Source organism: Meriones unguiculatus, chromosome 11 (assembly GCF_030254825.1).
Source record: "Meriones unguiculatus strain TT.TT164.6M chromosome 11, Bangor_MerUng_6.1, whole genome shotgun sequence".
In the NCBI taxonomy this organism is placed as follows: domain Eukaryota; kingdom Metazoa; phylum Chordata; class Mammalia; order Rodentia; family Muridae; genus Meriones; species Meriones unguiculatus.
In genome coordinates, this window is record NC_083359.1 from 51616202 (window position 1) to 51642509 (window position 26308).

Below are 26308 nucleotides of genomic sequence, written 5' to 3' on the forward strand. Positions count from 1 at the left end.
TTGAAATACTGAGTGCATGGATTCATTTCTCAAAGATTCAACCCTAAGACAGAGTCCTCTTTCTAATCCTTTGTTCTGTCAGTAGGCAGACTATAAGAATGACCCTACAAGCACTCTACTCCCAATGACTAACATGGCTCACCTTAGCAAAGGCACGGTGCCCTCATGGGTCTGGAGAAGACTATGAACTTGAGGTGCAAAGACTTTCAAAGAAAGAACCACAAAAGGAATCTTATAAGAGTCTGGATCAAATTCATGTTCACTGCAGGAAAGACAGCAAACAGTTAGCTCACTTCTCAGGAGTGGAAAGCATTATCTGCTCACTCTCTGGTGGGCGTTGATGTACCTGAAATCCTTGTTAGAGCAGTGCTGCCTGCAGACAGGTTCGTGATACTCCAACTCTTCAAATAGAACTGGGCTGCAGTTCGTGGAGGAGCCATCATGTGATTGGGAAGAGCCCAGGGGGCTTTGGCGGGCCTGGCTACTGGGTAAGAGACACACCAATCGCCCATTTCCCTGTTCACGGATTGCAATTGTGTCTGTTAATTTATATAAATCAGACACATTTAACTTGTGTCCATACCTAAGAACAGGAAAGAGGTGTTGGTTTAGAATGTTTTTTCTTTGATTATGTAGACACACCCAATCTGTTTAATAAAGCAATACAGAATGGCTTCCCCCCATCCCTCGAGTCAGATGAAACTACTAACTGAGCTCATTTACTCTTTGAAGCCATATGGCTCTCTGCCAGCTACAAGAGTACTATCATTTGGTAGCCCGTTCCCATGGCAGTGTCTTCACCTAAGTGTCTTAGATGAAAGTGCTCCCAACATGCGCCACCTCCAACCACTGCCCTCTGAAGTGTATTCTTTTACAGATGTTCTCACCCACACTGACCTCAACTGTGGAGCACTGGCCTCTGTACCTGGACTCCTCAACCCTGACTTAGACCTGTTACAGCTGGAGCATAAAAGCCCAGGCTCTGGATGAAGACAGACTTGAGGTCACATGCTGACTCTACTTCATTAAGATACACAACCAGTTTGAGTCTCAATTTTACTGTCTTTAAAATGTTTGGTAACTTGTACCTTACGGTGATAAACGAGGACTGAATTTGATTTATGCCTGGATAGTGCTTGGCCTGACTATTAGTAATTCCTTCTTACTTTTCCAGGTTCCATTCCCAGCGTCTTATATCCATCAGCCTTCTTCTCTACCAACACCAGTCCCTGGGGTCTCCCCATACAGGGAAATAAATATTCTCTCTCTGTTCTCATTGTTGGCCTTAAACTCTCATTGTTTTAGGGTGAAAATAACTTAGCTCTCAGGACTGACATTTACTCAGGCTCTAATCCCCTTCTTTTCTGGCTCTATGTCACCAGTCATCCCCAAACCTCACCCTACTTTCAGGCTCCTAAGATTCCCTAATGTCTGAAATGTTCTCTTTCCACATACTTTCCTTATTTACTCTTACCTCTGGGCCCTTGCTTGCTTCCCTGGCCTTCCACCCAGTTCTACCTCCCTCCCACTCTTCTGGCCCTATCTGCTTCCCTGCCTATCATAAATAACGCCTCTTCAGCAAATAGCAGCCATTACTTTCAAAACCAACACCTCCCTCAGAGTCTCTAATAGCACTCCAACTCTCAATACTGATATTCCAACGATACCCTGGAACTTTTCAACTTACTGTGCCTCCTCCTCAAGCTTCATGTTCCTGCTTCCCATCTGTCCCACCATACTCTCAGAAAAGTAGTCTGCTACCTTTTACCTTGCCATCTTGCTTCCTACCCAAAAATAGTCATCTGTTCCTGTTCCACAGGCACTTGAATTTCCTTTTTTAAAAAATTTATTATTTGATATGTATACATGTTTTGCCTGCATGTATGTCTGTGTACCATATGTGTGCAGTGCCCTTGGAGGTTGAAAGAGGGCATCAGATCCACTGGAGATAGAATTTAGGGGGGGGGGTGTAAGCTGGGAATTGAATATGGGTCCACTGAAAGAGCAGCCAATGCTCCTTCTAACTCCTGGGTCAACTCTCTAGTCCAGTGGTTCTCAACCTTCCTCATGCTGTGACCCACCTTAATACAGTTCCTCATGTTGTGGTGACCCCAACCATAAAGTTATTTTCATTGCTACCTAACTGTAATTTTGCTACTGTCATGAATCATAATGTAAATATCTGATATGCAGGATATTTGGTATGTGACCCCTGTGAAATGGTCATTCAACCCCAAAGTGGTCATTCAAGTTGAGAACCTCTGTTCTAGCCTATCCACCTACCCACCCATCCACTCATTCATCCATTTATTTAGTTTTTGAGACAGCATCTCATGTCTGGCATTGCACAGCTGAGTATGTCTTGAACTCCCAATCCTATGGCCTCCACTCCCAAATGCTAAAATTACTAGTATATGACACCAGGCCTCAAAAAGGCTTGAAAATTCTGTGGCACATAGTTCTTCGTAGTCCAACTACATCAGCACAAAATTAGCCCTGGCACAGAACTTTCCTTCTTTTCTTCTCCTTGAAGATGACTCTGACCATCATACATCTCTGTTCTCCTTGTTCCTCTAATGGCTCATTACTCATGGAGTAACTGCCACACACCCTATGCTGCCTAGACCTCTGAATCATTCTCTCTTCTCTGTACCTCCTTTTCATTGACATTTCTCGTTGATTCACAGAAGGATTTGTAAGATCTTCTCTTTACTTCTAAGAAACTCTTTGGGTACAAAACCATGTCCTTTGTGCCTCAGCCTTTCATTCCACTAACACCTGCTGTGCACCTACTTTACATTGACACTGAAGATTCTAGATCCTGTCTAAAGTATAGAGCAAGCTCACAAATGCCACTGGAAGAGTAATAAAACTAGCAGGCAAAACAAAATTAAAAAGCTTAGCTTTTGGAGCTCTGATAGTTTTAATGAAAAGGGCTCCCACAGTCTTAAGGAGTGGCCCTATTAGGCGCTGTTGCCTTGTGGGAGGAAGTATGTCACTGGAGGTAGGCTTTGAGGTTTCAGATGCTCAAGCCAGGCCCAGAATCTCTCTTTCCCTGCCACCTATGGATCTAGATATAAAACTCTCAAGCTCCTTCTCCAGTTCCATGTCTGCTTGCTGCTACCATGTTTCCCACTATGACAATTACAGACTAAACCTCTGAAATATTAAGCCAGCTCCAATGAAATGTTTTCCTTTTTAAGAGTTACCATGGTGGGTGGGGCTAGAGAGATGGCTCAGCGGTTCAAGAGCACTGTCTGCTCTTCCAGAGGTCCTGAGTTCAATTCCCAGCAACCACATGGTGGCTCATAACCATCTATAATAGGATCTGATGCTCTCTTCTGTAATTCAGGCATACATGCAAAGAGAGTGCTCATATGTATAAATAAATAAATCTTAAAAGAAAAAAAAACAACAAAGAAATATTAAAAAAAAAAAAGTTACCATGGAGCCAGGCATGGTAGCACATATCTTTAATTCTAGCACTTGGGAGGCAGAAATAGATGGATCTCTGTGAGGTCAAGGCAACACCAGGGCTATACACAGAGAAAACCTGTTTCGAAAAAAACTCAAAAAGTTGCCATGGTTACAGTGTCTCTTTATAGCAATAGAAATCCTAACTAAGACAAAAGTTGGTACCAGAGGCTAGAGTACTGCTGTAATAGGCCTAATCATGTTTCTTGGTATTATGGACTCAGTTTGGATTAGGAGAATAGCTGAATGCTTTAAATAGGGCTTAAGGCCCATACTAGTAAGAACATGAAGACTGAGAGTGATTTGAACTGTGGGGGGTCTGGCTCAAGAGGTTTCAGAGAATATTAATTTGTTAGAGACCAATCTTGTTTTATTTTGGTAAAGAACGTGGCTGCTTTCTTCCCTTGTCCAAAAAATCTGCCTGAAGCTAAACTGAAGGGTTATGGATTAACAGCTTTGGCAGAGATTTCCAGACAACCTAGCATTGACTGTGTTGCTGGCCAAACTTATGCAGTTTTACAATGAAAAGGAGCAAGCTAAGCAAAGGAAAAATACAAAATGTACAGTTTGAGAGACAAGGGAGCACCAGGATGTGTAACAAATTAAAGAAAAGCCTGATGCAAGGTGGAATAATGGGAATGGTGACCTCAGAGCAAAATTTCACCCAGCTAAGCTTCTACCTGTGAAAAGGACTTAAAGAAAAGCTTAGGACCAAGCATGGTAGTACACACCTTTAATCCCAGCACTCAGAAGGCAGAGGCTAGCTGATTTTTGAGTTCAAGGCCAGCCTGGTATACAAAATGAGTTCCAGGACAGCTAAGCTTAGGCAGAAAAGGAAACCACTGAAAACAGAAAGCTTGTAAAGATGTAATTGAATGAGGGGACCATGTGCCAGCCCCAGGAAGCAGAAGAACCAGCTTTGGCTGGCTTTAGAGTCAAGGACAGAAGAAAGGGATTATGGAATCTGAGGGACACAACTGAGGCCAGGCACATGCCTGGAGTGTTTGTGCATGGAGGCCTAGAAAGGCCACTGTGTGAAGCTGTGAAGGTAACACCTGGATTACCTTAGAGACTCTAGAATGTTGGATAGAGCCATGGGATACTTGCTGAGAAATGCTGATAACAGGAAGTGGAACCAGCCCAAGAGAATGAAGTGTATTACAGTCAACAAAGCTGAAAGGAGTTAGGTCTGAAGAGTCCTTTGACATCAGACATGGAGATGCAGAGTTTGGAGTTTACCCAGCTGGATTTTAGTCTTGCTTTGATTCAGTCTTTTCTCATTATGCCCTATTTCTTCCTTTTTGGAATGGCAATGTATATTCTGTGCCATTGTATGTTAGAAGGATGACCTAAGTATGACTTTTTAATTTTGATTTTTTTTTTTTAAGGAGATTACAGATAAGAGATTGCCAGAAGGGCTAGAGAGATGGGTCAGAGGTTAACAGCACTGGCTGCTCTTTCAAAGGTCCTGAGTTCAATTCCCAGCAACCACATGGTGGCTCACAACCATCTATAATGAGATCTGGTACCCTCTTCTGGCATGCAAGCACACATGCAGACAGAACACTGTAAACATAATAACAAATAAATCTTTTTAAAAAAAAAAGAGAGACTGCTATGAGTATCAGAGACTTTAAATTGTTAAGTGCTGAGACTGTGATAGACTATGGGGACTTTTGAAGGTGAATTTAATGAATTTTGCATCATGTTATGGCTACAAGCCTATGGAAGCCAGGGTTTGAATGAAAATGGTTGCCATACTATGACCTTGTTGGAGTAAGTGTGGCCTGTCAGAAATATGTCACTAGGGGTAGGCTTTGAGGTTTCAGAAGCTCAAGCCAGGCTCAGTGTTTCCCTATCTTCCTGCTGCACAAGGATCCAGATATAGAATTCTCAATTACTTCTTCAGCACCATGTCTGCCTGCCTGGCACCATGATGACAACAGTCTAAATCTCTGAAACGGTAAGCTGTTGCGGGTTGGTCTCATGCTATGTATTCTAATTACCGGCTCCCAAGTTCTGGCTGTTGCCCAGATGAGTGTATTCTCACATACACTGGTATTTGTTGTATAAACTTTGCTTTACCTAAGTTAAAGTTGATTGGTTAATAAAGTTGCTAGTCTGTAACTAGGCAGTAAAGAAGTAGGTGATCCTCAGATTCCTAGGCTTGGGGTCTCAAAAAAGACCAGGAGGCTGGGAGGGAGAGTGAGAGGAAGATGGAGAGAAGAAAGTCAACATTGGGCAGTATGGATCATGAGCACATGACCATGAGGACTTGCCTGACAGAACAGAAACAGCCCAGACAGGGACAATTAAGGCAAGCAACTTGGGCTGTGTAGCTGGGCAATAGCAAAATAGCTTAGAGGGTTGATGCCTGCCCAGTTATGGTGCCTTAAAGCTTTTATAATTCTAAAAGGTCTCTGTATCAGTTATTTGGGAACCAGCTGGAATAAAGAAGCCCTCTAGAGTCTAACAGCCAATTCCACAGCAGTAAGCCAGCCCTAATTTAATGTTTTTCCTTAAGATATGCCATTGTCATGGTGTCTTACAGTAACAAAACTCTAAGCAGGAACCTAAGTCCAAATTTGCTAAAAAATAAAAGTTGTTAAAAAAAAAAAGTGTTAGATTCAAACTTCCAATCTAAACAGCACTGTCTCTGTTTTGTTCTCTTTCCCTGGTGAGAAGTCCTTAAGGATAAACATATAGTTTTTTGTTTTGTTTTTGTTTTTTGCATGAAAGTTACCAATCACTACAGTATAAATGGAACAATAAACAAAACTTACTTCTTTTCATAGATGTCTATAAATTTAAAGAGAGGTAAACAACAGGCAGGAGCATCCTGAAGAATAGACACTGTTTCTGCACTGTAGGACAAAATCCGTGAGTTAGAGAACAGACTACTTCCATATAACACCAAGTATACATTTTACAGGTTCATAAAACTAACACAAAATACAAACAAAGTAAACTTACTCATTTCTGATATGTTAGAGTTTACTTTTCACAAAAGGTAAAAAGAAAAAAAAAATCAAAAGGATTTTAAGGACAAGCCATGAAAAATGATCAAGTCCATTCTCTGGGACTCATTAACAGGATGTCCCACATCTGTGCAACAAAAATGTGGACTTTCCTGAGGATGGAAGATGGAGGACATAAACACGGTGTTTTAACTCAGAACAAAAGCAGAATAGTTTGAAGTATCTCTTTCCATGCGTTAGATATATGGGACTGGGATTTCTGCATGTGACTGGACATGTAACTGCACACACATCACTCTTTACAAAAAAGGTACTAAAAATACCCCAACAAATAAACAAACAAACAAACAAATAAAAAAGCCCAACCTAGAAGGGTGATTACCTGGAACAGAATTTAGAGGGCTTTTCTCCATTTCTCTTACTTCCCTAAACACTGGAAAACTCAAGTATTATTTTTATTCTAAGAAAAAACTACAAACAACAAAAACACCCACAACTTTAAACACTGGCCAAGTCCAAATCAGAGAGAAGGTACTTAATATTTCAAAACTCAAAGAGTAAATCTTAGCTCATTAGCTTTCCACAGCAGTTGAGCCAAAGCAGCATGAAGACTTGCTATGAATAGTCCAAGAGCTCACACTGACTCAGTCATAAGGGAAACTGCACTAGGGTTCTGAGGCAGGACTTTCTACTTTTCAGGATTCTGTGCTTTATTGGAGAGGTCTGTTAGTCTTAGAACCTGTTCTAGGTATGTAGTATGCTCCTTCAGTCTAAAGGGCCTGCCAAGTTCAAGCTGTATTTGACTTTTGCTTAATGATTTGAACAAGAGCCAGAGGTCAGATTTCAAACCATATCAATTCACAATAACCGCATTACATACAGGGCGAATGGGAATATGATAAAATCTATTTTTATTACTTTCCAAACTGTCTGTGGATCAGCTGTTATGTCCTGAAGTGAATGGCTTGAATGCTGTTTTTTACCTTAGTAAAGAGAGCGACTTGTTGGCAGCTCCTGTGGAGAGTGAGACCAGGATCTTCTTGCTGCCAATTTTGTGCCTGTGAAGGCTGTTTACTGCACAGATTGCTTCTTGCAGGTTTCCCATCTGCACAATGGCCTTGAGCTGGTAATCGGTATGGGGACTAAGCTCAACACTCTTCACCTACAACAGGACAAAATAAAACAGAGCACTGCCAGAATCTACCTAGACACAGCCTGTCAACTTCAAAAGTGAGAGTGAACTGTTGAGCAACAATGCTAGCAGAGGTCAGGGCATGCACAAAGTAACTTGTCTGAATGTGGTATTGTAGTATAGGTGTAGAGTGTAGGTTATCTTCAGAGAACCTAGCCTGGTCAGTCTGCCTTTTTGCTCTGGCACATGCCATTCTCAGAGGCAAACTCAACAAGTTTCTCCAACTCTGCAAAATACCAGGTCTATAAAAGGGGTATTTTTTAGCAAACTAAACACTGGGCTGGGTACATTGAGAAGTTGCCAACATTACTTTAGACCAGTGTTTCTCAACTTGTGGGTTGTGACCCCCTTGGTAGTGGTGATAGTGGGGCATCAAACAACTCTTTTACAAGAATATAACATCAGATATCCTGCATATCAGATAATTACACTATAATTCATAACAGTAGCAAAATTAGTTATGAGGTGGCAACAAAATAATTTTATGGTTGGGGGTCACCACAAACATGAGGAACTGTATTAAAGGGCCAGCCTTAGGAAGGTTGAGAACCACTACTTTAGACTTTCTATTTCTGCATATAGTAAGTCCCTCTATCTGTGACAGGCACTTATCATGGCTAGCTTCATTTTCTCTGGGGGTCATGTCCTAAAAAAAAAAAAAAAAAAAAAAAAAAGCTATGCATTCTATATTTTTTCTAACACAGATAAGGGAAAAAGTTCAAACTTGCCCAGTCATACCCATGTCCTGACTGTGGCTATGTGTGTCCAATTAGGCCCTCTGACATTGAACTCAACCACAGGTAAAACCAGCAAGGACAAGAGTGGGGGCGGGTATGACAGCTGGAGAAACGACTCAACAGGTAAGAGCCTACACTACTCTTCCAGCGGACCAGAGTTCAGTCAAAGCATCCATATTTGGTAGTTTAAAACCTCCTGAAACTTTAGCTCCAAGAGCTCTGACAACTCTGGCCTTCAAAAGCATCCACATACATGTGTACGTATCTACAAAGATACACATAATTAATTTTAAAATAAATGTTCTTTAAAAAAATGAAAGGATGAAGCTGAGCATGGTGGCTTCTGTCTTTCACCATATCACTTGGGAGGCTGAGGCAGGACACTGTCTTGAAAATACCACCCACTCCCAAAATTACAAACCAATTACCCAAATAACAAGAGTGAAGGTACCTGGCCATGCTTGGAAAAGGCTTCCTGGAGGAGCTGCTGCAGCTCCTTCCGGGACAGCCTGTAGTCCACGTTGCTGACCTGGATGTCAACACCATTTGCAAATGGTTCTGGGCAGTCAGCACCACTGCTAGGATTGGCAATGTTGAAAGCAAGTGGTGAGGCTCTGTTTAAAAGGTTTGGAGACATACTCCTGCAGAAAATAAACAAAGACATGAACCGTTCTTTGCACTGAAGTTCTGCCATTCTGGCTTTGCCTGAAGTTACTGATAAAAGAGACTTCCCTATTTGATTTTGCAATATGTTTTACCTTAAACCTATGCTGATTTAGGCTTAATGCCTACAGTACTATGAGTGGACCTCAATAAAAAATTATTTAATATCAAATGCTATTCACAGAAATATTTAAAGCAAAAGGAACAAAAATATAGGAAGCCTTGCTGAACTGAAGTCCACTCTGAGCACTTTAGTCTTATGAATTTTGCCCCTAATGATTATGTAAATTTTAGCCTTCTCTGACTTAAAAGGTCTAGTATAATATATAAGACAGGATCTGGTGTCAACTGTTACATGAAATTATACATTTCCTTTCTGTAGTGATTTGTTTACTTATTAATTTTTAAAATTTTTCTGAGATGGGGTCTCATTATGTAGCGCTTGCTGTTCTGAAATTCACTATGCAGACAAGGCTATACTCAATCTTATAGCAATCTAAGATCATTGTCTCCCAAGTGCTAGGATCAAAGGTGTGTGATACTATACTTGGCTTTTGTAGTGATTCTTAATCAACTCTCCACAGAAAATGCAGTGTGAAAACTGGCCTTATGGCATCCCCATCTGCCAAGTCTCACAAAGTTGAGTTTTCAGCCGCCTCCTACAAAGTACCATATTATAAGCGGCCAATGAACATTTTATTTCGGCTTCCCTGAACACAGAGTTTAAGATGTTGCTTGCCTAGTTGGCTGTTTTTATTCAAGTTCCTGCTAAGTTACACAGGCTGGTCGTGAACTCACTATGCAACCCAGGCTTGTAATCTTCCTGCCTCAGCCTACCAAAATGCTGGTAATACAGGCATTTACTAGAACACCTGACCATAAAGACATCTTCTCTGTTGACATGGACTTACCTAGATTTCCAAATGAAAGGAACAATGGAGGAAAGCATTGCCTCTGAATGTCAGCTATGATAATCTGAAGGGAGGGTCTGGCAGTGAGAGATGGCAGACCTGTTTCTCACTCTGTACTGTCTCAATAACTAACCCAGTGATCTACAACATTCCTGTTGCATATCCCACTGGTGAGAAAGCTGCACTTACCTTGGAGACCAAGACTGAGAGGTGAGCAGAGGGCTCACTTGCCTTGAGGTGATCAACTTGCTGAATGCAGATGGGTAGCTCACTTGGAAGACAGTCTCCTCTCTCTTCTCTACCGGAGAGCTGGTAACACTCTGGGAACTGAGGTTTTCTTTTCTAACAGGAGGGAGAATTTGAGAGTAATATCATAGGTATCCCGTAATTTCATAGAAGCAGCTATCAAGAAAGAAAAACTAGACATACTTTTGACTGCTTCTATAAAGTGGCTCCGTCACACCTGTGTTCAAAGTGGGCACTGAAGTGCTTGGGCCATTGTTAGGCAGTGCTGCCATCCTCCCATGCGCTTGCTGGTGGTCACTGTTTTTGCTGCCAGTCTTTGATTCCATTCGGCATAGCTCCTTTAAAGACACAAGTACAGTGGCCTTAAACCTAAGTGGGTTAGATGAGTTAGATTCTACACAAAGAGTAAAGTGACTGATTCTCAGCAAACACCAAAGAGGACACAATAGGCGCCAGCAGCCACAAGACACATGAAGAAACCATACTTGCCAAAAAACTTCAGAAAGCAAGAGATATCAAAATTACCTGTAAACTTTTAATGTTTGTGGTTTTAGTAACAGATCCAGAATTTGCCTGTAACCCTTTCCCAGGCATAGCTTTGGCACAGGGTGACTGTTCACTTGTATCTTTGATGAAGCATAATTTTGTGTTCTTAACTTTTTTGGGAGACCTTGCTTTATCGGCAATTGCATTTGAACTCTTGGCTTCAAAGAATTCTCTATGTTTTGGAGTAAAGGACACAATGATCCTGTTACCAAAGACATCTTCATTTTCCATTCGCTTCTGGGCCCGCTCTGCACTGTCTTGGTTTATGAAGCGAAGAATTGCACTGCAGCCTGTGATACTCAACACTTTGCCACCGCAGTTATCAGACAGGCGTCTGAGCCTATTGCTGATGCTCTTGCCATCTTTATTTGCTGGTAGGTTATAAACATAGAGCAGAGTGTGGCACTGCAAGCACAGGAAAAGTGTTATATCAGGTTCAGTCAAAAGTACACATTCAATTTCAAAACAAGAACAAGTGCTGTCTCCACTTCAGCCAACACACAGAAGAGGTAAGGACAGAACTCTGATGGGAAAGGGTAAACCTATTCAGTGTAATGTTTCCACAGATATAATGAGTGATCACGTTTCTATACAATGTCCAAAAGAGACCAACCTAGTGACTGGTGACTAGCTGGCTGGAGTGAGAAGGGATCACCACTGACTAGCAGACATCCCATGGAAACCATTTCAAACTGCAGGTACAACTCAGTAAGTATTAAAAACTAATGAACTGTACATGTCGGTCAATAGCCTGCGACTTTTGTGGTCAAAACCCTTCCAGATAACCTGGAATGTATGTATCAAGAAATAGAACAGGGAAGATGCTAGGAGAATGAAGGTGATTGTGGAGAGAGCTAAAATTGGTAGAAAAAAATATTTAAGGACAACAGCAAAGGAAAGGAGATTTGCTAAAATTAAAAAAAAAAGGTTTAGTAAGGAGATAGTACTTTTCACCTGTCACACTGGCAAACATTTTAAATAGACATTTGTACTTCTCATTGATATGAATGGGAATCATTATCACTTTCTCGGAGGACAAGTAAAACCTTGCCTGTAACTTCTTACCTAGAGCTACCACAGCTGAAAATGTACCATCCAAAGACATCCTGGATGAGCTAGCTGGAGATGGTAAAAACTAAGTAGAAACGTGTCCAATGATAGGCAGACTGCTCAAACAAATCAATGGCCAGCCACAGGCATGCTGTCAGTCAGTATTTCTTTTGTTTGTATATTTTATTTTGTTTTTCAAGACAGACGGAGTTTCTCTGTGTAGCCCTGGCTGTCCAGGAACTCACTCTGTGACCCAGGCTAACCTCAGACTCAGGTCTGCCTGCCTCTGCCTCTGCCTCCTGAGTGCTAGGCTTAAAGGTACATGCCACCCTGCTTGGCATTCTAATGGCTAAAAATATGGGTGATTCATACCAATATTTTATGTAGACATGGAAATGCACGTGTTATAATATTAAGTTTTAAAAAATATGACTTTAAATTTTTTATTTTTTCCTTTTTTTAAAAAATCATTTGGAGAACAGTGCTAAACTGTAAACAGTGGTCCCCTTTAGGGTAGGACTGTTTGTGCTTTACATACTGTTTTTGTTTTTACACCAACATTACTTTTTTATTGGGAACTTCCTTACACGGGTTATGTCAAGCAATCATCAACAAAATCTCGCTGTTCCTGTGACCCCTGCCAACTCAAAACCCAGGCAAAGGTAATACAACTTTAAAGGGCTGAAGAACAGTAAAGAAAAACTGTGCCATTACCGCTCTAGTAAATGAGAAAGCATCCCACATGACTGAATATTCTGGATAATTTGTCTTTATTAACCATTAGGCCTCCTACATGGCCAAGCTCTCTGCCAAAATACCATGATTGATTTAATGACATTTATAGTTAGAGAGCACAAAACAGACACAGAAGGCAGGTAATGCAGCCCCAGCCACAGGTCCCCAAAACAAATATGGTGAGGTAAGAAAGAGGTTCAAAAGGCTGCAGTAGGCTGTGATTCTATTCCTTGGGCCAAAGTCTGCAACCTCCAACTGTAAGTGTCCCTCACATGATTTTGACTAAGACAGACCCTGGGCTTGCTGGCATCTGGGACTAGCAGGTGGGCTAGAAGACCTGATCCCAGCCTCTGCTCTGCTGTTGTTGTCAACCTGCTTCTTTCCTAACTTCTACTTCCTTCTGTAAAGACACTGGATGCCATCTTTTCTCCTTGTTTTTGAGACAGGATCTCACTATGCAGCCCTGGTGGGACAGGAGCTATGCAGCCCAGGTTGACCTGGAACTTTTGATACCCTGCTTCTAACTTCTAAATGCTGAAATTACAAGTATATGTCACAAGTACTGGGTTGGACAGAATAATTTCTAAAATACAACTACAAATATAAAGTTATTAAATTATATATGTAAAATGCATTTAATGCATGACAGTGACACTGGAAGTCCTTTCCATCACTGTTAGAATTTCTTTCAGAGTTACACATGCATTCCCTACACATGTGGCTCAGCACTGTGGCAATCAGCCTTATCCCAAATTAATTCTAACAGAAATGCTGCTCCTGGAAATGTAGGCACACTCACCCATGCATGATAAAAAACACATTGCAAAAAGCAGTCTCTGCAGCCTGTTGCAGCTTAGGAAAAAAAAAAAAAATCACTTAAGAGATTCACAATTGCTCCATTTACCTGAAAGCAGACAAAGCAGTATGTGAGCTCTTGCCATGCTCTCTACCCATAATACTTGGGAGCAAAACAGTAACTCTTCCTACACTGTTTAAGCCATTTGATATAAAGTGTCTCTAGTCTTTGGCTAGTGCCTATCTCTGAAGTAAAGCACAAGTTGGTTCTCTAGGCAAGTTTTAAATCAGTGAAAGAAAATTTATCCTTATCTGTCCAAGGTTATTTCAAACACTGAGCAATGTCTTACAAAGAACAGCACCCCTGGACCAGGTGATGCCTTACCAGGGGCAGTCTCTCAGCTCCAAAATCTACCACTAAAGAACAACAAAAGTAACAGAAACCTACTCACAGGTATCTTAAGTGGTAACCTGGGGGGTAGATCGGAAATGAACTCTTCAAATCTGATTAGCTCGTTAGCATGATGTAACAAAGCTTCAGAGGCCTGGTTTTTATGCACCAAAATGATGTAGAAACCATGCCTGTGCCTCAGATCACTGAGTTCCAATGCAAAATTGACATCAGCTAAAAGAAAAGACAAGTATTAGAAACATTCAACAGAGATAGCCCTGGATAATTAGTGACATGACCAAGAAGACAGGCAGGCCTGGCTCAGGCTCAGTCACTTTCCCCTTTTTAATCAGGAACACATTTTCTTGTGAAGAGTTAACATTACAAGGCAATCATATAACACACCCAAGACATAGCTGCTTCCTTCTAATATTAACAGGGAGCGGGTATTAACATGTTGGGGATGCAAGCTGAAAATTATTCATCTTGCAGTTTTTAAATTATAATACTGAAGGAGAGAAAATATCTATCTGTCTATCCACCCACCCACCCACCACCACCCTCACACAAAACCATTCTCTTGAATAAACTGGCTCTGAAATAACTCATGGAGAACATCTAAAAATTCAGACTCTTTTTTTGTTTTCTTTCTTAAAGTTTTCAGTCAAGTGCTCACTGTGTAGCCCAGGCTGGTCCTGCACGTACTGACAGTCCTGCTTTAGCCTCCTGCATACTGGGATTACAGGGATAAGCACCACAGCAGGCTGTAGACTCTGCTGTTTCCCTGAACAGTTGTCAACAATCATCATTGCATGTCTGCCTAGGTTCACCTCTATGGTTCTTTGGCTTGCACATTTCTGATAATTCCCAAGCAGTGAGTGTGGCTGAAACCAGCAGATGCTTTGACACTTACTTGACACAAGAACCACAGTAGCTGGAGCAGTATGCGTATTTGCAAACCTTCGTAGGCTCTGACGGAGTTTGTCATCAGCAGCATTCTTTGCAGTAGCATTTATGTGAGCAACAGTTACCTGTTAAATCATTTATCAAAAGAGTCATTGAACAACCGTTAGGGTTAGAAACTGGCACATATGTGGTCCACATTTTTTTAAACAAGCTTTCATTGTGTAGCCCAGGCTAGCCTTAAATTCTTGATCCTCCTGCCTCAGCCTCCAGAGTGCTGGGATTACAGAAATGCTCTACCTGACCCCTACTAGGTAACATACAAGGAAAGAAGGTCTTCAATTATTATTGTTGAGAATGGGAAGGTTACAACTGGATCTCAGTCATTTTAAAACTAGTTCTCCATATAAAAAGTGGAGAAATTACTGTCCCAAGTCTCATTTCTAATTGCTTTTGAACTTTTTATTCCAGCTTTAGAAAAGAGGTAGAAAAAGGAAGTCAAATTCCAAGTCACAAAGCTTTCCATAATACATTTTATCCACAATCTGCATGTGGAAAGGTTGAGGTACACCGTAGTATTGCATTTTATCACCTGTCTATGTAATCCACTGTCTGGAGCCTACAGGATCTGAGGCTGCATGACAGATGGAAGAGGACTAACATCCCTAAGGCAGCCCAAAACACGGACTCCTTTTAAGACTATTACACTTAAAGTTATCTCAAAACAGTCTGTTTAAGTATATGTACCATAGGATATGTAATATATATTTGTATGCTGTATATAAACATATAATTCTATGCAGAAATATGAAATGTCAATGGCACTATTTATCCAAGAGTCAAAACATTCGAATTGTATCTTTAGCTTTACACAAGACTCTGAGGTCAGCCTGCCTTGATTTAAATTTTAGTTCTTAAAAAAGACTGAAGAGTGGTGTATGCCTGTAATCTCAGCATTCAGGAGACAAAGATAGGCAGATCTGTGAGTTCAAGGCTAGCCTTGCCTACATACCAAATTCTAAGCCAGCTAGAGACTTTGTCTCTAAATAAATATTCTAATTATTTCATTTATTGGCAATATAATCACAAGAAATTGGTTTCTCCCTTCTTATAGCCTCAATTTCACCTGTAAATTGCAAATACTACATCCATTCTTCCATTCTTTATGCCTGGCTCAGAGAACAGGGATGAAGCCAAAGCAGAGAGCACACGCTGCCACTACAGTGCACAGTATCAAAGTATAAGCAACACTACTGAAAGACCAAATTCTTAAATTTCAGCATTCCATGAAAAACTGTGTGTGGCTTTCTCTCATTTGTTGTTTTGTTTCATTTTTTTGAGACAGGGTTACTCTGTGTAGCCTTGGCTGTCTAGACTTGTTTTGTAGACTAGGCTAGCCTCTCACAGATATCCACCTGCCTCTGCCTCCCTGAATTCTGGGATTACAGGCACGTGCACCAGGCAGCTTTCTCTCATTTAAAAATAGCATAAAAATAGTAATATCACTAAACCAATCTGAATTGGGGGTTTAAACAAAACACCCCAAGTAATCACATGTACTTACTCTGCTAACCACAGCAAGTAAACATTTCTTAAAATTTCATTATTTAAAAAATTTTGTATGTGTGGGTGTTTTGCCTGCATTTATGTCTGTGAACCACATGTGTGCCTGGCATATGCAGAGGCCAGAAGAGGGTATAGGACGCCTGGAACTAAAGCTACATACAGCTGGCTGTTAGCTACCATGTGGGTTCTGGGAACTGGACTCCAGTCCTCTGGAAGAACAGTGCTCTTAACTGCTGAGCCACAGCTCTGGCCCTCGGGAGATTACAAATCTTTAAAAAAAGAAAATTCTTTTACCTGGCAATTATTCAGCTCCTGAATAACTTCCTTGTTTTCTTTACTGATGTCGCACACACAGATAAACTCTGCTTCTCTGTGTCCTCTAAAAAACTTCTCACGTATTCTCTGTACAACAGTCGTTGCTGACCGGCCAGAGGGGACTGAGCAGTTTTCAATATCCCAGAAAACGCCAATTGGGGGGAGGGTCTCCAGCACCTGTCCGGTGACTACAGCTTCTGGTGACCCTTAAGAAATGTTAATACTTCCAGTTACACAGAGTGCAAATGAAACAGCAAGCTAAAATACAACAGTTAACTACCCATCGTTCTAAACAACAGAAATACCAAGTTAGTTATTGCTTGCCATCGAGTTTAAGGATACCAACATTCCAAGTTGCTAGCCTAAGAAGCAACCACAATATTCCAGTGACATATTGAGACCACTCCAAGTTTTTAGTAGCAACAAACCTACAAATCAGTGGTGCCATGCCCATAACAACTCTAAGTTACAGTGTAACTTCATCGCCTGCTGACCCATGGTGCTTCTTCAATGACCAATGGAAACTGAGTGGATTTGGACCTGCTTCCAGCTCAGTGCAGGCCCGGCTTCCTACCAGATATAGAAAAGAAGAGCATTGAAAAGACAACCAAAGTGAAACTGGTACTGTTTTTCCCTTTAAAGTATTCCAATACATTCTGAACATGTGGTTTAACCTTTCAGAGATGTTTTCTTCAATAAAATATCATAGCAACTGGAGAGATAGCTCAGAGGTTAAAAGCAGTCTGCTCTTCCAGAGGTCCTGAATTAAACTCCCAGCAACCACATGGTGACTCACAACCATCTATAGGAAGATCTGGCGCCCTCTGCTGGCGTTTAGCTATACATGCAGGCAGAACACTGTATACATAATAAATATATCTTTAAAAAAAAAAATCACAGTTAACTACTTTGTAGGGAAAACATTTTGCTTGAGAACTCTCAGGTTTCAAATACTTTTAATAATAAGACATTACAGCTGGGCAATGGTAAGTCAGACCTTTGATCCTCGCACTTTGGAGGTATAAGCAGGGCAATCTCTTGTGAGTTTGAAGACAGCCTTGTCTACAGAATAAGTTCAACAACAGCCAGGACTATATAGAGAGACCTTGTTTCAAAAACAAAACCAAACATGCAACCTAAGTGAGTTCAAGTCTCCCACAGCACTTATGCTACCTAATACACTCCCCATCTTCCTATACAGATTCTAGTCTCATATAACCTTGGCCTAGAATCAAAAAGATTTTTGCCAAATGAGGGAGGAAAAAGACTCACGTATACTTCAAAATACAAATGGATCCTTAGAATCATAGAAAAATTTTAGAGGCAATTAAATACAATATTTTTGTCGGATACTGAACACAACTCAGATGGAGGCTGTAGAGATATTTCAGTAGTCAAGAACACTTGCTGCTCTTACATGGGACACTGGTTCAATTCCAAGCAGACACATAATGGCTGACAATCTTTTGTAACCCCAGTTCCAGGTGATCCAGTGCCCTCTTCTGGCATCCACAAGCACCAAGCTCACATATAGTACACTTACATTCATGCATACAAAATACTCATAAACATAAAATAAAAATAAATAAATCTTAAAAAAAAAAAGGAGACAACTTAAATGCACTTTTTAATGCTACATTATTATTTACCAAATTTCGAAGCAGCTTTGCCCAGACTGGTTGCCAACAACAATGAGGTCTCCTTCTCCATCCCTTTTGTTCCACAGCCATTACATAGAGGGACAGCTCGAGGTGCAGGCTGAGTACTTGGAGGTGGTATATTTGGCCAAATTTTAGCAGCATCAATTATACTATTTCTTGCTGGCTGTTTTAACATTTTTTTTTAAAGGAAATAGTTTTAGATACATCAATACAGAACCTCGATTCATATACAACAAACACCATTGTAAGCATTTTACCTTCCTACCTGCTGACCTATGATAAAGTACATGTTCAAATAATCATTATCAGAACGATCATCTGCCAGCGCACAGTCTCATCTCAAGAAGAACTCGAAATGATCAGGCACTGCTCAAATGCTCAGTGTTTTCCACCCTGGGACATGCATCTATGATGAAGGAACTCTTACATGCACCTTCCATAAATGGCAGAAAAGCTTTCCTCTGAACAACACTAGTGTGCCTGGGGCCAAGTTTGTCCTATTACAAAAAGACAATGTATAGTTATTTTGCTGCCATGAAAGATCCCATGTGTTATAAGAACTTGACTAACTGCATCCTAGAGAAGGTAAAACATATCAGACTCTGCAAACTAAGCAAGCTGTCCTGTAGGACATGGCTTTCTTGTAACCAGAGGCTTTAAAAGCACAAGCTAAGCATGTTAACTACAATGCACTTTTCTGGATGATCTCCCATTTTACCCTTTGCATCTTTTAGCATCAGAAACAGCTATGCTGATGGGAGTGTGCCCTACATTATGAAGAATCTTCAACCCCATGCCTAGTAAAGAAATACCATGATAGAGGCATTTCTAAACAGAACCAAACCTCATCTGCCCCAAGATAAAGAATAAGATACAGACCTTGTTTAGACAGTCTTCACAGTAAAGTGAGCCCTTTAAACAAACCGGAGGTGCCACATTTAGGTGAAGAGAGTTGGTGCACAAGTGAGGTGTAAGCTCTGACTGGGAAAGGCGCTCTTCCAAATGCCCAGGAGCCCCACTTGGGAAATCAGAACAGGGGAAATAGCCAGCAGAGGAGCAGCCCTGGAGAGTCGGGAACTGATGCAGCTTGTGCACATTACTGTGACACGACTGGAAATGAAGCTTCCCACAACACGGCAGGTGCTTGCAGGAAGTTAGGTTACTCTCTACACACATGCTGGGGAGGTCACGTGCAAGGCCCACCAAGTTGTTCCTAGTGGAGGCATTCTGCAGTGAAGACACGGACTGGAAAGCAAACCCTGACCCTACTTGACATGTGACTGTCCCGGTGCTTGATGAGTCTAAGAGTGAGCCCGTGTGAATCAAGCTCCCAGAACCTCCACTACTGCCACCGCCACCACCGAAACGCATGGGCGAAGTGGAGGATTCATTAGGGCAATGAGCACAGCAGCTTACTTTGGGCTGTACTTTAGGTTGTTGAAGAGAATGAATATCAGGAAGTGGGACTGCTGGGAAAAGTTTAGAGCCAACATGAAGGGGAGATGGTATATCCTTTAATTCCACAGCACCTTTCTTGTTCTCCATGTACTCTTTCTGAGGAGACAAGATCAGAACACAAGTCAGTTTTTGGAGGCCACTGTATTTTGTTCTTTCATATAATACTGCATTAAAAAATGGAAAGAATAATATTCAACTCTCTTTATACCACTTAATCATAACTGACCAAATACAACAGCATCTAGCTAAGACCGGGATAATCCTCAGAGAAGTCTGCAGGAAGGCAACTAAGAAACATACAACTAAAATTAATGCTATGCTTTTCAGAACCTTAAGACAGGCAAAACGCTCTCTGTACAGTCTTAGGAAGCCGGATTAACCCTGCAGATCCCAGGGACTATACATAATTTCCCCTTGCTTCAAAGCACTGTCTAAAGAGAACTTAAGTATGCAAACCATGATTTCACAGGCAGCATTAAGGAAGGTGGTTTATAAGCAAATGACTTCCTTTCATTTATTTCTGTAGGTGGTGAGTACAGGGTTTTAGAAGGGTTTTCCTTAAAGGAGAAAAGTGATATTCCAAACACTATGAATGAAACAAGACATCTGTCCAAAGTAGCCCAGATGTGCGGCTGACAGCACTGAGGAAACACTGAAGCTTTAATGTAGCTTTTATACTAAGGTCAATACAAAGATACAGTGATTAGAACTATCCATTCTCAGTTCAAACTCAGTACCACCAAACAGGAAAGAAGTAATATACTTAAATATTCACAAGAAATTCTGAGCAAAAAGGTATTGTTCATCTTTTCTAAATTACAAGACTTAAAACTAAGAGGGTGGGCAATAGACAGTGGTCACACCTGTCCGTAATCCTGTACTTGGGAGGCCAAGGCAGAAGGATCACAAAATCAAAGCCAGCCTAGACTATAAAAGAAAAATTTATCTCCAAAGCTACTTAAGAAAGTATAGGTAAGGGCTGGAGAGATGGCTCAGAGGTTAAGAGGACTGGCTATTCTTCTAAAGGTCCTGAGTTGAATTCCCAGCAACCACTCGGTGGCTCACAAGCATCTATAATGAGATCTAGTGCCCTCTTCTGGCCCACAGGTGTACATGCAAGACACTGTATACATAATAAGTAAAATTTTTTAAAAAGACAGTATAGTTAAATACAATTTATTTTATACTTTTCATTGATTTTACTTTGTAAGCTTTAAACTTTAAGGCTTTAATTAAGGAACCAAATTCTCCCCAATTTTAAACACTTAAAACCTCTGTTAATCAGAGTGGAATACAGAGTTGAGCAAGTGTGTTCCCATTGAGTGAGAGATCATAAAAACATACAGGGGTGACATGGGCAGGGAAGACACTGTCCCAGACCACCTGTGCCTGTCGTCTATTCAGTGTGCATATAGTTACCGTTTGGGAACTAAGAGGCAATGTCTGCTCAGGACGAGAAAAGCAACCAGAGAATTTCCAAAGCCACGGCTTAGCATCGTTATCTTGGTGAAACCATCCAAGTGTTCTGCTAGGAGGGTTCTCAGTTCTGTTCCCTTCCATCACATAGCCAGACAATGTGGTTCAACATTCTTTCATCTTTCTTTTCTCTCATTCTTCCACCCTGTTAAAAAGAGTCAATGTTACTTCTTTGCACAAGTACCCATTATATAATGGTAAAATATGAGACTGCGGCTTTGCTCATGACACAATGGCTCTCAAGGAGTCAGACCCTAAAGAACAAAGACAGCAAGGACATCACAGCTCACTAAAGGCTTCTAAAATTTGGTAAAGAGACTGAGTCAAAAACTAAGATGGGGAGGGGCTAACGACATGGCTTAGTGGTTAAAGGTGATTGCCTCCAAGCTTGACAACCTTAGTTCTACCCCTAGGATCATCATATTGGAGAGAACTGACTCTCACAAGTTGTCCTCAACCTTCACACTCTTGCTATGGTATGCGTACATATAACACACACACAAAACAAATAAATGTAAATTTTTAAAAAATTAAATTAAGTGTAGAGAATAATAAGGAAGATAACTAACAACAAACTCTGGCCTCTACATAGGTGTATGTATATGCATGTGCACCTGCATGCATGCACATGTGCACACACCCACATGAACATGTTATACCACAGATACTATTTATGATCTGCCATTCTTCGTATCTCAGAGTTCTTTTCTGTGTGTGTGCAAATGGGAAGTCAGAGTGATACCCCTACATCTGTGTATAAACCTGTAATTTTTTTTATTTTTAGATTTATTTATTTACTTATTCTTTATCTGAATGTACACCTGCATGCTAGAAAAGGGCATCAGATCCCACTATAGATGATTGTGAGCCACCATGTGGTTGCCAGGAATTGAACTCAGGACCTCTGGATGAGCAGTGCTCTTAACCTCTGAGCCATCTCCCTAGCCCAAAACCTGTATTTTTTTAAAAAAACTAAATAAAAAGTACAGATGAAGATAGCCAACAATAAACTCTGACCTCTACACAGATGTACGTATGTGCACCTGCATGCATGCACATGTACACACCCCCACATGAACATGTACAAATACCACACACACCATTTATGATCTGCCATTCTTCATATCTCAAGAGTTCTTTTCTATGTGTGTGCAAATGGGCGGTCAAGGGAGTGCTCTTTCATGTGTATAGAGCAGAGATCAGCCTTGGATTTCTTCCTCAATCTACTGCCTTTCATCTTTTTTTTTTTTTTTTAAGACAAGGTTTCTCAATAAGCGTGGAGCTCACCAATGTGGGCTAGTCTGGCTGGCTGTGAACCCTTGGAATCTACCTGTCTCTATTGCCCCAGCACTGGGATTACAAATACATGTTACCACCATACCCTGCTTTTATATAGGTGCTAGGGAATGAACTCAAGTTCCTCATGCTTATACAATTAAGCACTTTACCTACTGAGTCACCTCCCCAGCCACTAGAACTTTTCAAATGAGAATGGACTATAGATGAGTCTTATTTATTTTTAAAACACAGCCATACTTGAAGGACAGAGGCAAATCACGGACACTGCACATTTCTAGGTAAGAAATCTCCTTTTCACTTAGCTGAAATAAGCCTCTGGGCTCTAAGCAGACTTTTCCTATGGTTTTTCTTTTTTCAAGACAGAGTTTCTCTGTGTAGTATTGGCTGTCCTGATACTCACTATGTAGTTTAGGCTGGCTTCTATGTAGTTCAGGATGCCTCTGCATCCCTAGTGCTGGGATACCACAACCAGCCTATAAAGTTTCAGATTTTCTTTCTATAAGTTCTGCTTAGGACAACAAAGAAGTTACCAGCAAAGCACATCTAATCTTAGTAAAAGAACAACCACAATATCAACCTTTCCATGCCTGATATGAGCACAGAAGGGCCAAATTAAATGACCTCTGAGGACTTTGAATTCTATTCTACCAGAGAAACCATCCAACCGATTTCTTAGTTTGTTTACAATAAAAATGCAATGTAATAGACTAGATCACCAAACATTCAGGAATTAAAGTCACAACCCCAGCACATTCTTAGTACACTAAAAGTCAATGCACACTCTTTGGGCAGAGAGAAAGCTAATAATGGTGAGAACAACTAAACCTTATTTTTAAGTCCTCACCACAACAGCCCAACACTGGCCATTTTCAGTGATTCTTTTATCAGAGATTTCATCTGTGCATGCAGAAGATAATTTCTTTCAGCTGTATCTCTGAAAAGATGCTTCTAAGAGATTTTATATTTCCATGACAAGGTAAAGGAGAATGGTTCATAATGTATTTCAAGTCTGGATGCACTGATCACATAAAGGACTATGATGTGCCAGCCAAAGACAGCCTGCTGCCTATATACCTGTGTGTTTATGTCTACCTAGTTTCTGGAAGAAAATCTGATTCTGTACTCCTGAAGGCTGGCCTCAAACTTGCTTCAACCTTCCAAATGCTGAGATTACAGGAATAAGCCACAACACACTTGTATTTAAATACCCTGTGAACTAAGACTATATTAATGATTATTTTTTAATTCTGAAGAAAGTTTCCTAAACATGAAATTCAAAAAGTATCCATAAAGTTTCATTAGGACAAAGCTACACGCCTTCATTTAAATATTATCTATTGCTGAGTTGTACTGTAGTTGATACCTGAGTCTTTGCCACATGATCCAGTTGTAAAACCCAATATATTTACTATTTGTCCAGTGTGCTGAAACTATAAATTTTAAGTTTTTGTTTGTAGGCTGGGGATGTATGGAGCTTAGTATCTGGAAGGTTCTAGGTTAAATCCCAGACAGAAAGCGAGACAGAGAGGGAAGAAAGCAAAGTAGGGAGGGAAAGAAGGAAGAAAAAGAAGTTTGTTTCTTTGTCTGTATACAACATTATAAAAAAATGAATTAGAAAATGTATGCACTGCCCATTTTCATCACTGTTTCCTGTATTCAATCCAAGATCTATTCTGTGGTAATCACAAAGTAATTATTTGCTGAATGAAGGAATTAGCAGAGAATTAACTTAGTACACACCTGAAAATAATTTGGAGACAAAGTTAACTACCATCACTGTTTGAATTACGATACCTGTTTTTATTATTAAATCCAGGTTGAGCCTAGTGGTGGTGCATGCATTTATAATTGCAGTACTGGGGAGTCAGAAGCAGGTGGATCTGTGTAAGCTAAGGCCAGCCTGACCTACAGAGAGAGTTGCAGGACAGCCAAGACTACACAGAAAAACCTGTCTCAGCAAAACAAAGGCAACCGCCACCCCAAAAATCCAGGTTGTATATCAGCCAACATGCTCCACTCATTCATGAGAATTTGTGATGTGATTGAGTGTTCATAATTTCAGCATGCTCAGACTTTTTCAAAGCAAAATCCTAAAAACGAACTAACATGTCTAACATAATAGTTTCATAGCTAGGTTGAGGTCAAAAGGATAACCCTACTCTTTCTACACCAAGGTACCTTCAATATTGCTCAGTCAAAGAGCCAGGAGCGGTGGCACAGGAAAGAAAAGCAGAAAGATATCTGCAAGTTTAAGGGCAGACTGGGCTACACAGCAAGTTCTAGGCAGCCATGATCACACCAGTGAGACTTTGTCTCTAGATAAAATAGATATATAGACAGATGGACATATATAGATTATTCAGCACAAATAAATAAAAGGAAAAACATTAGTGTGGCCTGTGGCCTAAAATTTTCCCGAATATTCCTAGGAATTCCATTTAAGCAACTGAACCAGCAGAGGAAGATCTGATGTGAGAGTCTTTCCTTTTGTCACTCTGTCTGTCTTTGAGCAACTTAGACACTGGCTGAGAATGCAGCCTGTGACACTGTACTGCCTGCATGTTGGTCCTCATGGCTACCTTTCTATCTGTGCAGCTGTGGGAAAATCATCTTTCTAAACATAAGGCCCACTTCCTGTGAGTCTGATAATCATCACAACCCCGTTATTTGTAGTTTGGTGACGAGGTACCGGATGATGAATTATTTCTCAAATGGCCTCTCCTTGCCACAAACTCCCATACTGTGTTATTTTACCAGTTCTATGTATCTGTTTGTTTTCTACCTTTTACCTAAAATAACTATTTGATGCTTTATTATTTTACTCCACCATTTGAATATCAATTCCATGACAACACTGACTGTATTTTCTTATTCACTACGGTATCCCCTGAACCCAGCAACTCGGCTGTGCCTCACAAATGCCAATAAATGACGGCCGGACAGACTCATTAAATGTAAAGAAGGCCATTTAGCTGACCATTTCCTTATATGCAAAACAGGAAGATCCTGAGGAATCCAAAAGATACTAGTACAGCTAGAAAGTTCTTGGTTACCCCAGAAAGGTGCTTTGCAAACTCTAAAGAGTGTACTACCACGTTCATGCTAGAATTGATGGAGGGAGTAGCTGAAACTGAAGCTGCATCCAAAGAAGCTGCTAAGAGAGACCGTCCGCTCAGGAGGACTGCAAAACAACAAAACAAAAAAGCTTAAGGGACGCAGCCCCACCGCTGCCCCTTCTTTCAACTTTCCAACTTTGTACACCCTGCAAAGGTTGCTACTGACACCTGAAGGGCCCAGGAGCAGGCAGGGAGGCAGGCGCTAGAGGGGAGCTACACTCTCCGGAAGAGACCGGGCGGACATGGGAGACGGACTTTTTCACGCGGCCCCTTCGGCTGGTCCCAGTCTTGGTCCTCCGACCCCAGAAGCATCAGTCTGAGGAAGAAGGCGCCGCTCCCGAGCCAGCTCCGCTGCTGCCCAACAGCGCCCGGAGAGCCCGTGGAGTCCCGGCACTGACAGAGGACTCACCTCAGCCGCCAGCTCCTTCTCCGCTCACATGCCGACCCCGCCGCCTTCCCCCCGCCCCCCAGGCCCTTTATTTTGATTCCCGACTCCGCAGCTCCCGCCGCCGCCGCCAAGCGCACCCTCCACTTCCGCTTCCGCTTCCGCGCTGCCCCTCCTCTGTCGCAAAACCGATACTACTAGTCCCGCCCCTCTCTCCGTTCCTCCCCGCCTCAGTTCTTCCTCCATATTACTACACCCTTTCTCTGCTCCTCCCCTATAGTCTCGCCCTCTCCCTCCGCCTATTTCCACCCGGTCCTCGCTCCGCCCTGTATCTTCCTACACTAGCCCCGCCCATACCCCCGCTCCTCCCATCCTCTTTCTGCAGCAACCCCTCCCCGCATCTGGCCCAGT

The 26308-nt window shown here is 41.3% G+C and overlaps 1 protein-coding gene across 2 annotated transcripts in view; it reads right to left on the reverse strand.

The window, feature by feature from the left end:
- Nucleotides 1-26073, reverse strand: part of Marf1 (meiosis regulator and mRNA stability factor 1) — a 50406-nt gene extending 24333 nt beyond the window's left edge. Inside the window, exons 1-15 of one of the 2 annotated variants that reach the window (XM_021660546.2) lie at nucleotides 25922-26073; nucleotides 21041-21242; nucleotides 19580-19717; nucleotides 18152-18326; nucleotides 16482-16708; nucleotides 14632-14749; nucleotides 13780-13952; nucleotides 10727-11152; nucleotides 10385-10539; nucleotides 10145-10297; nucleotides 8833-9022; nucleotides 7436-7614; nucleotides 6258-6338; nucleotides 347-583; nucleotides 143-262 (exon numbers count right to left, since the gene is read on the reverse strand). In XM_021660546.2, coding sequence (XP_021516221.1) covers nucleotides 143-262; nucleotides 347-583; nucleotides 6258-6338; nucleotides 7436-7614; nucleotides 8833-9022; nucleotides 10145-10297; nucleotides 10385-10539; nucleotides 10727-11152; nucleotides 13780-13952; nucleotides 14632-14749; nucleotides 16482-16708; nucleotides 18152-18326; nucleotides 19580-19717; nucleotides 21041-21181 — 2513 coding nt within the window. In that variant the 5' untranslated portion in view covers nucleotides 21182-21242; nucleotides 25922-26073. Of the gene's footprint in view, nucleotides 1-142; nucleotides 263-346; nucleotides 584-6257; nucleotides 6339-7435; nucleotides 7615-8832; nucleotides 9023-10144; nucleotides 10298-10384; nucleotides 10540-10726; nucleotides 11153-13779; nucleotides 13953-14631; nucleotides 14750-16481; nucleotides 16709-18151; nucleotides 18327-19042; nucleotides 19718-21040; nucleotides 21243-25921 lie in introns of both variants that reach the window. The other variant, XM_021660545.2, reaches the window with a different exon arrangement.
- Nucleotides 26074-26308: the final 235 nt, after the last annotated feature.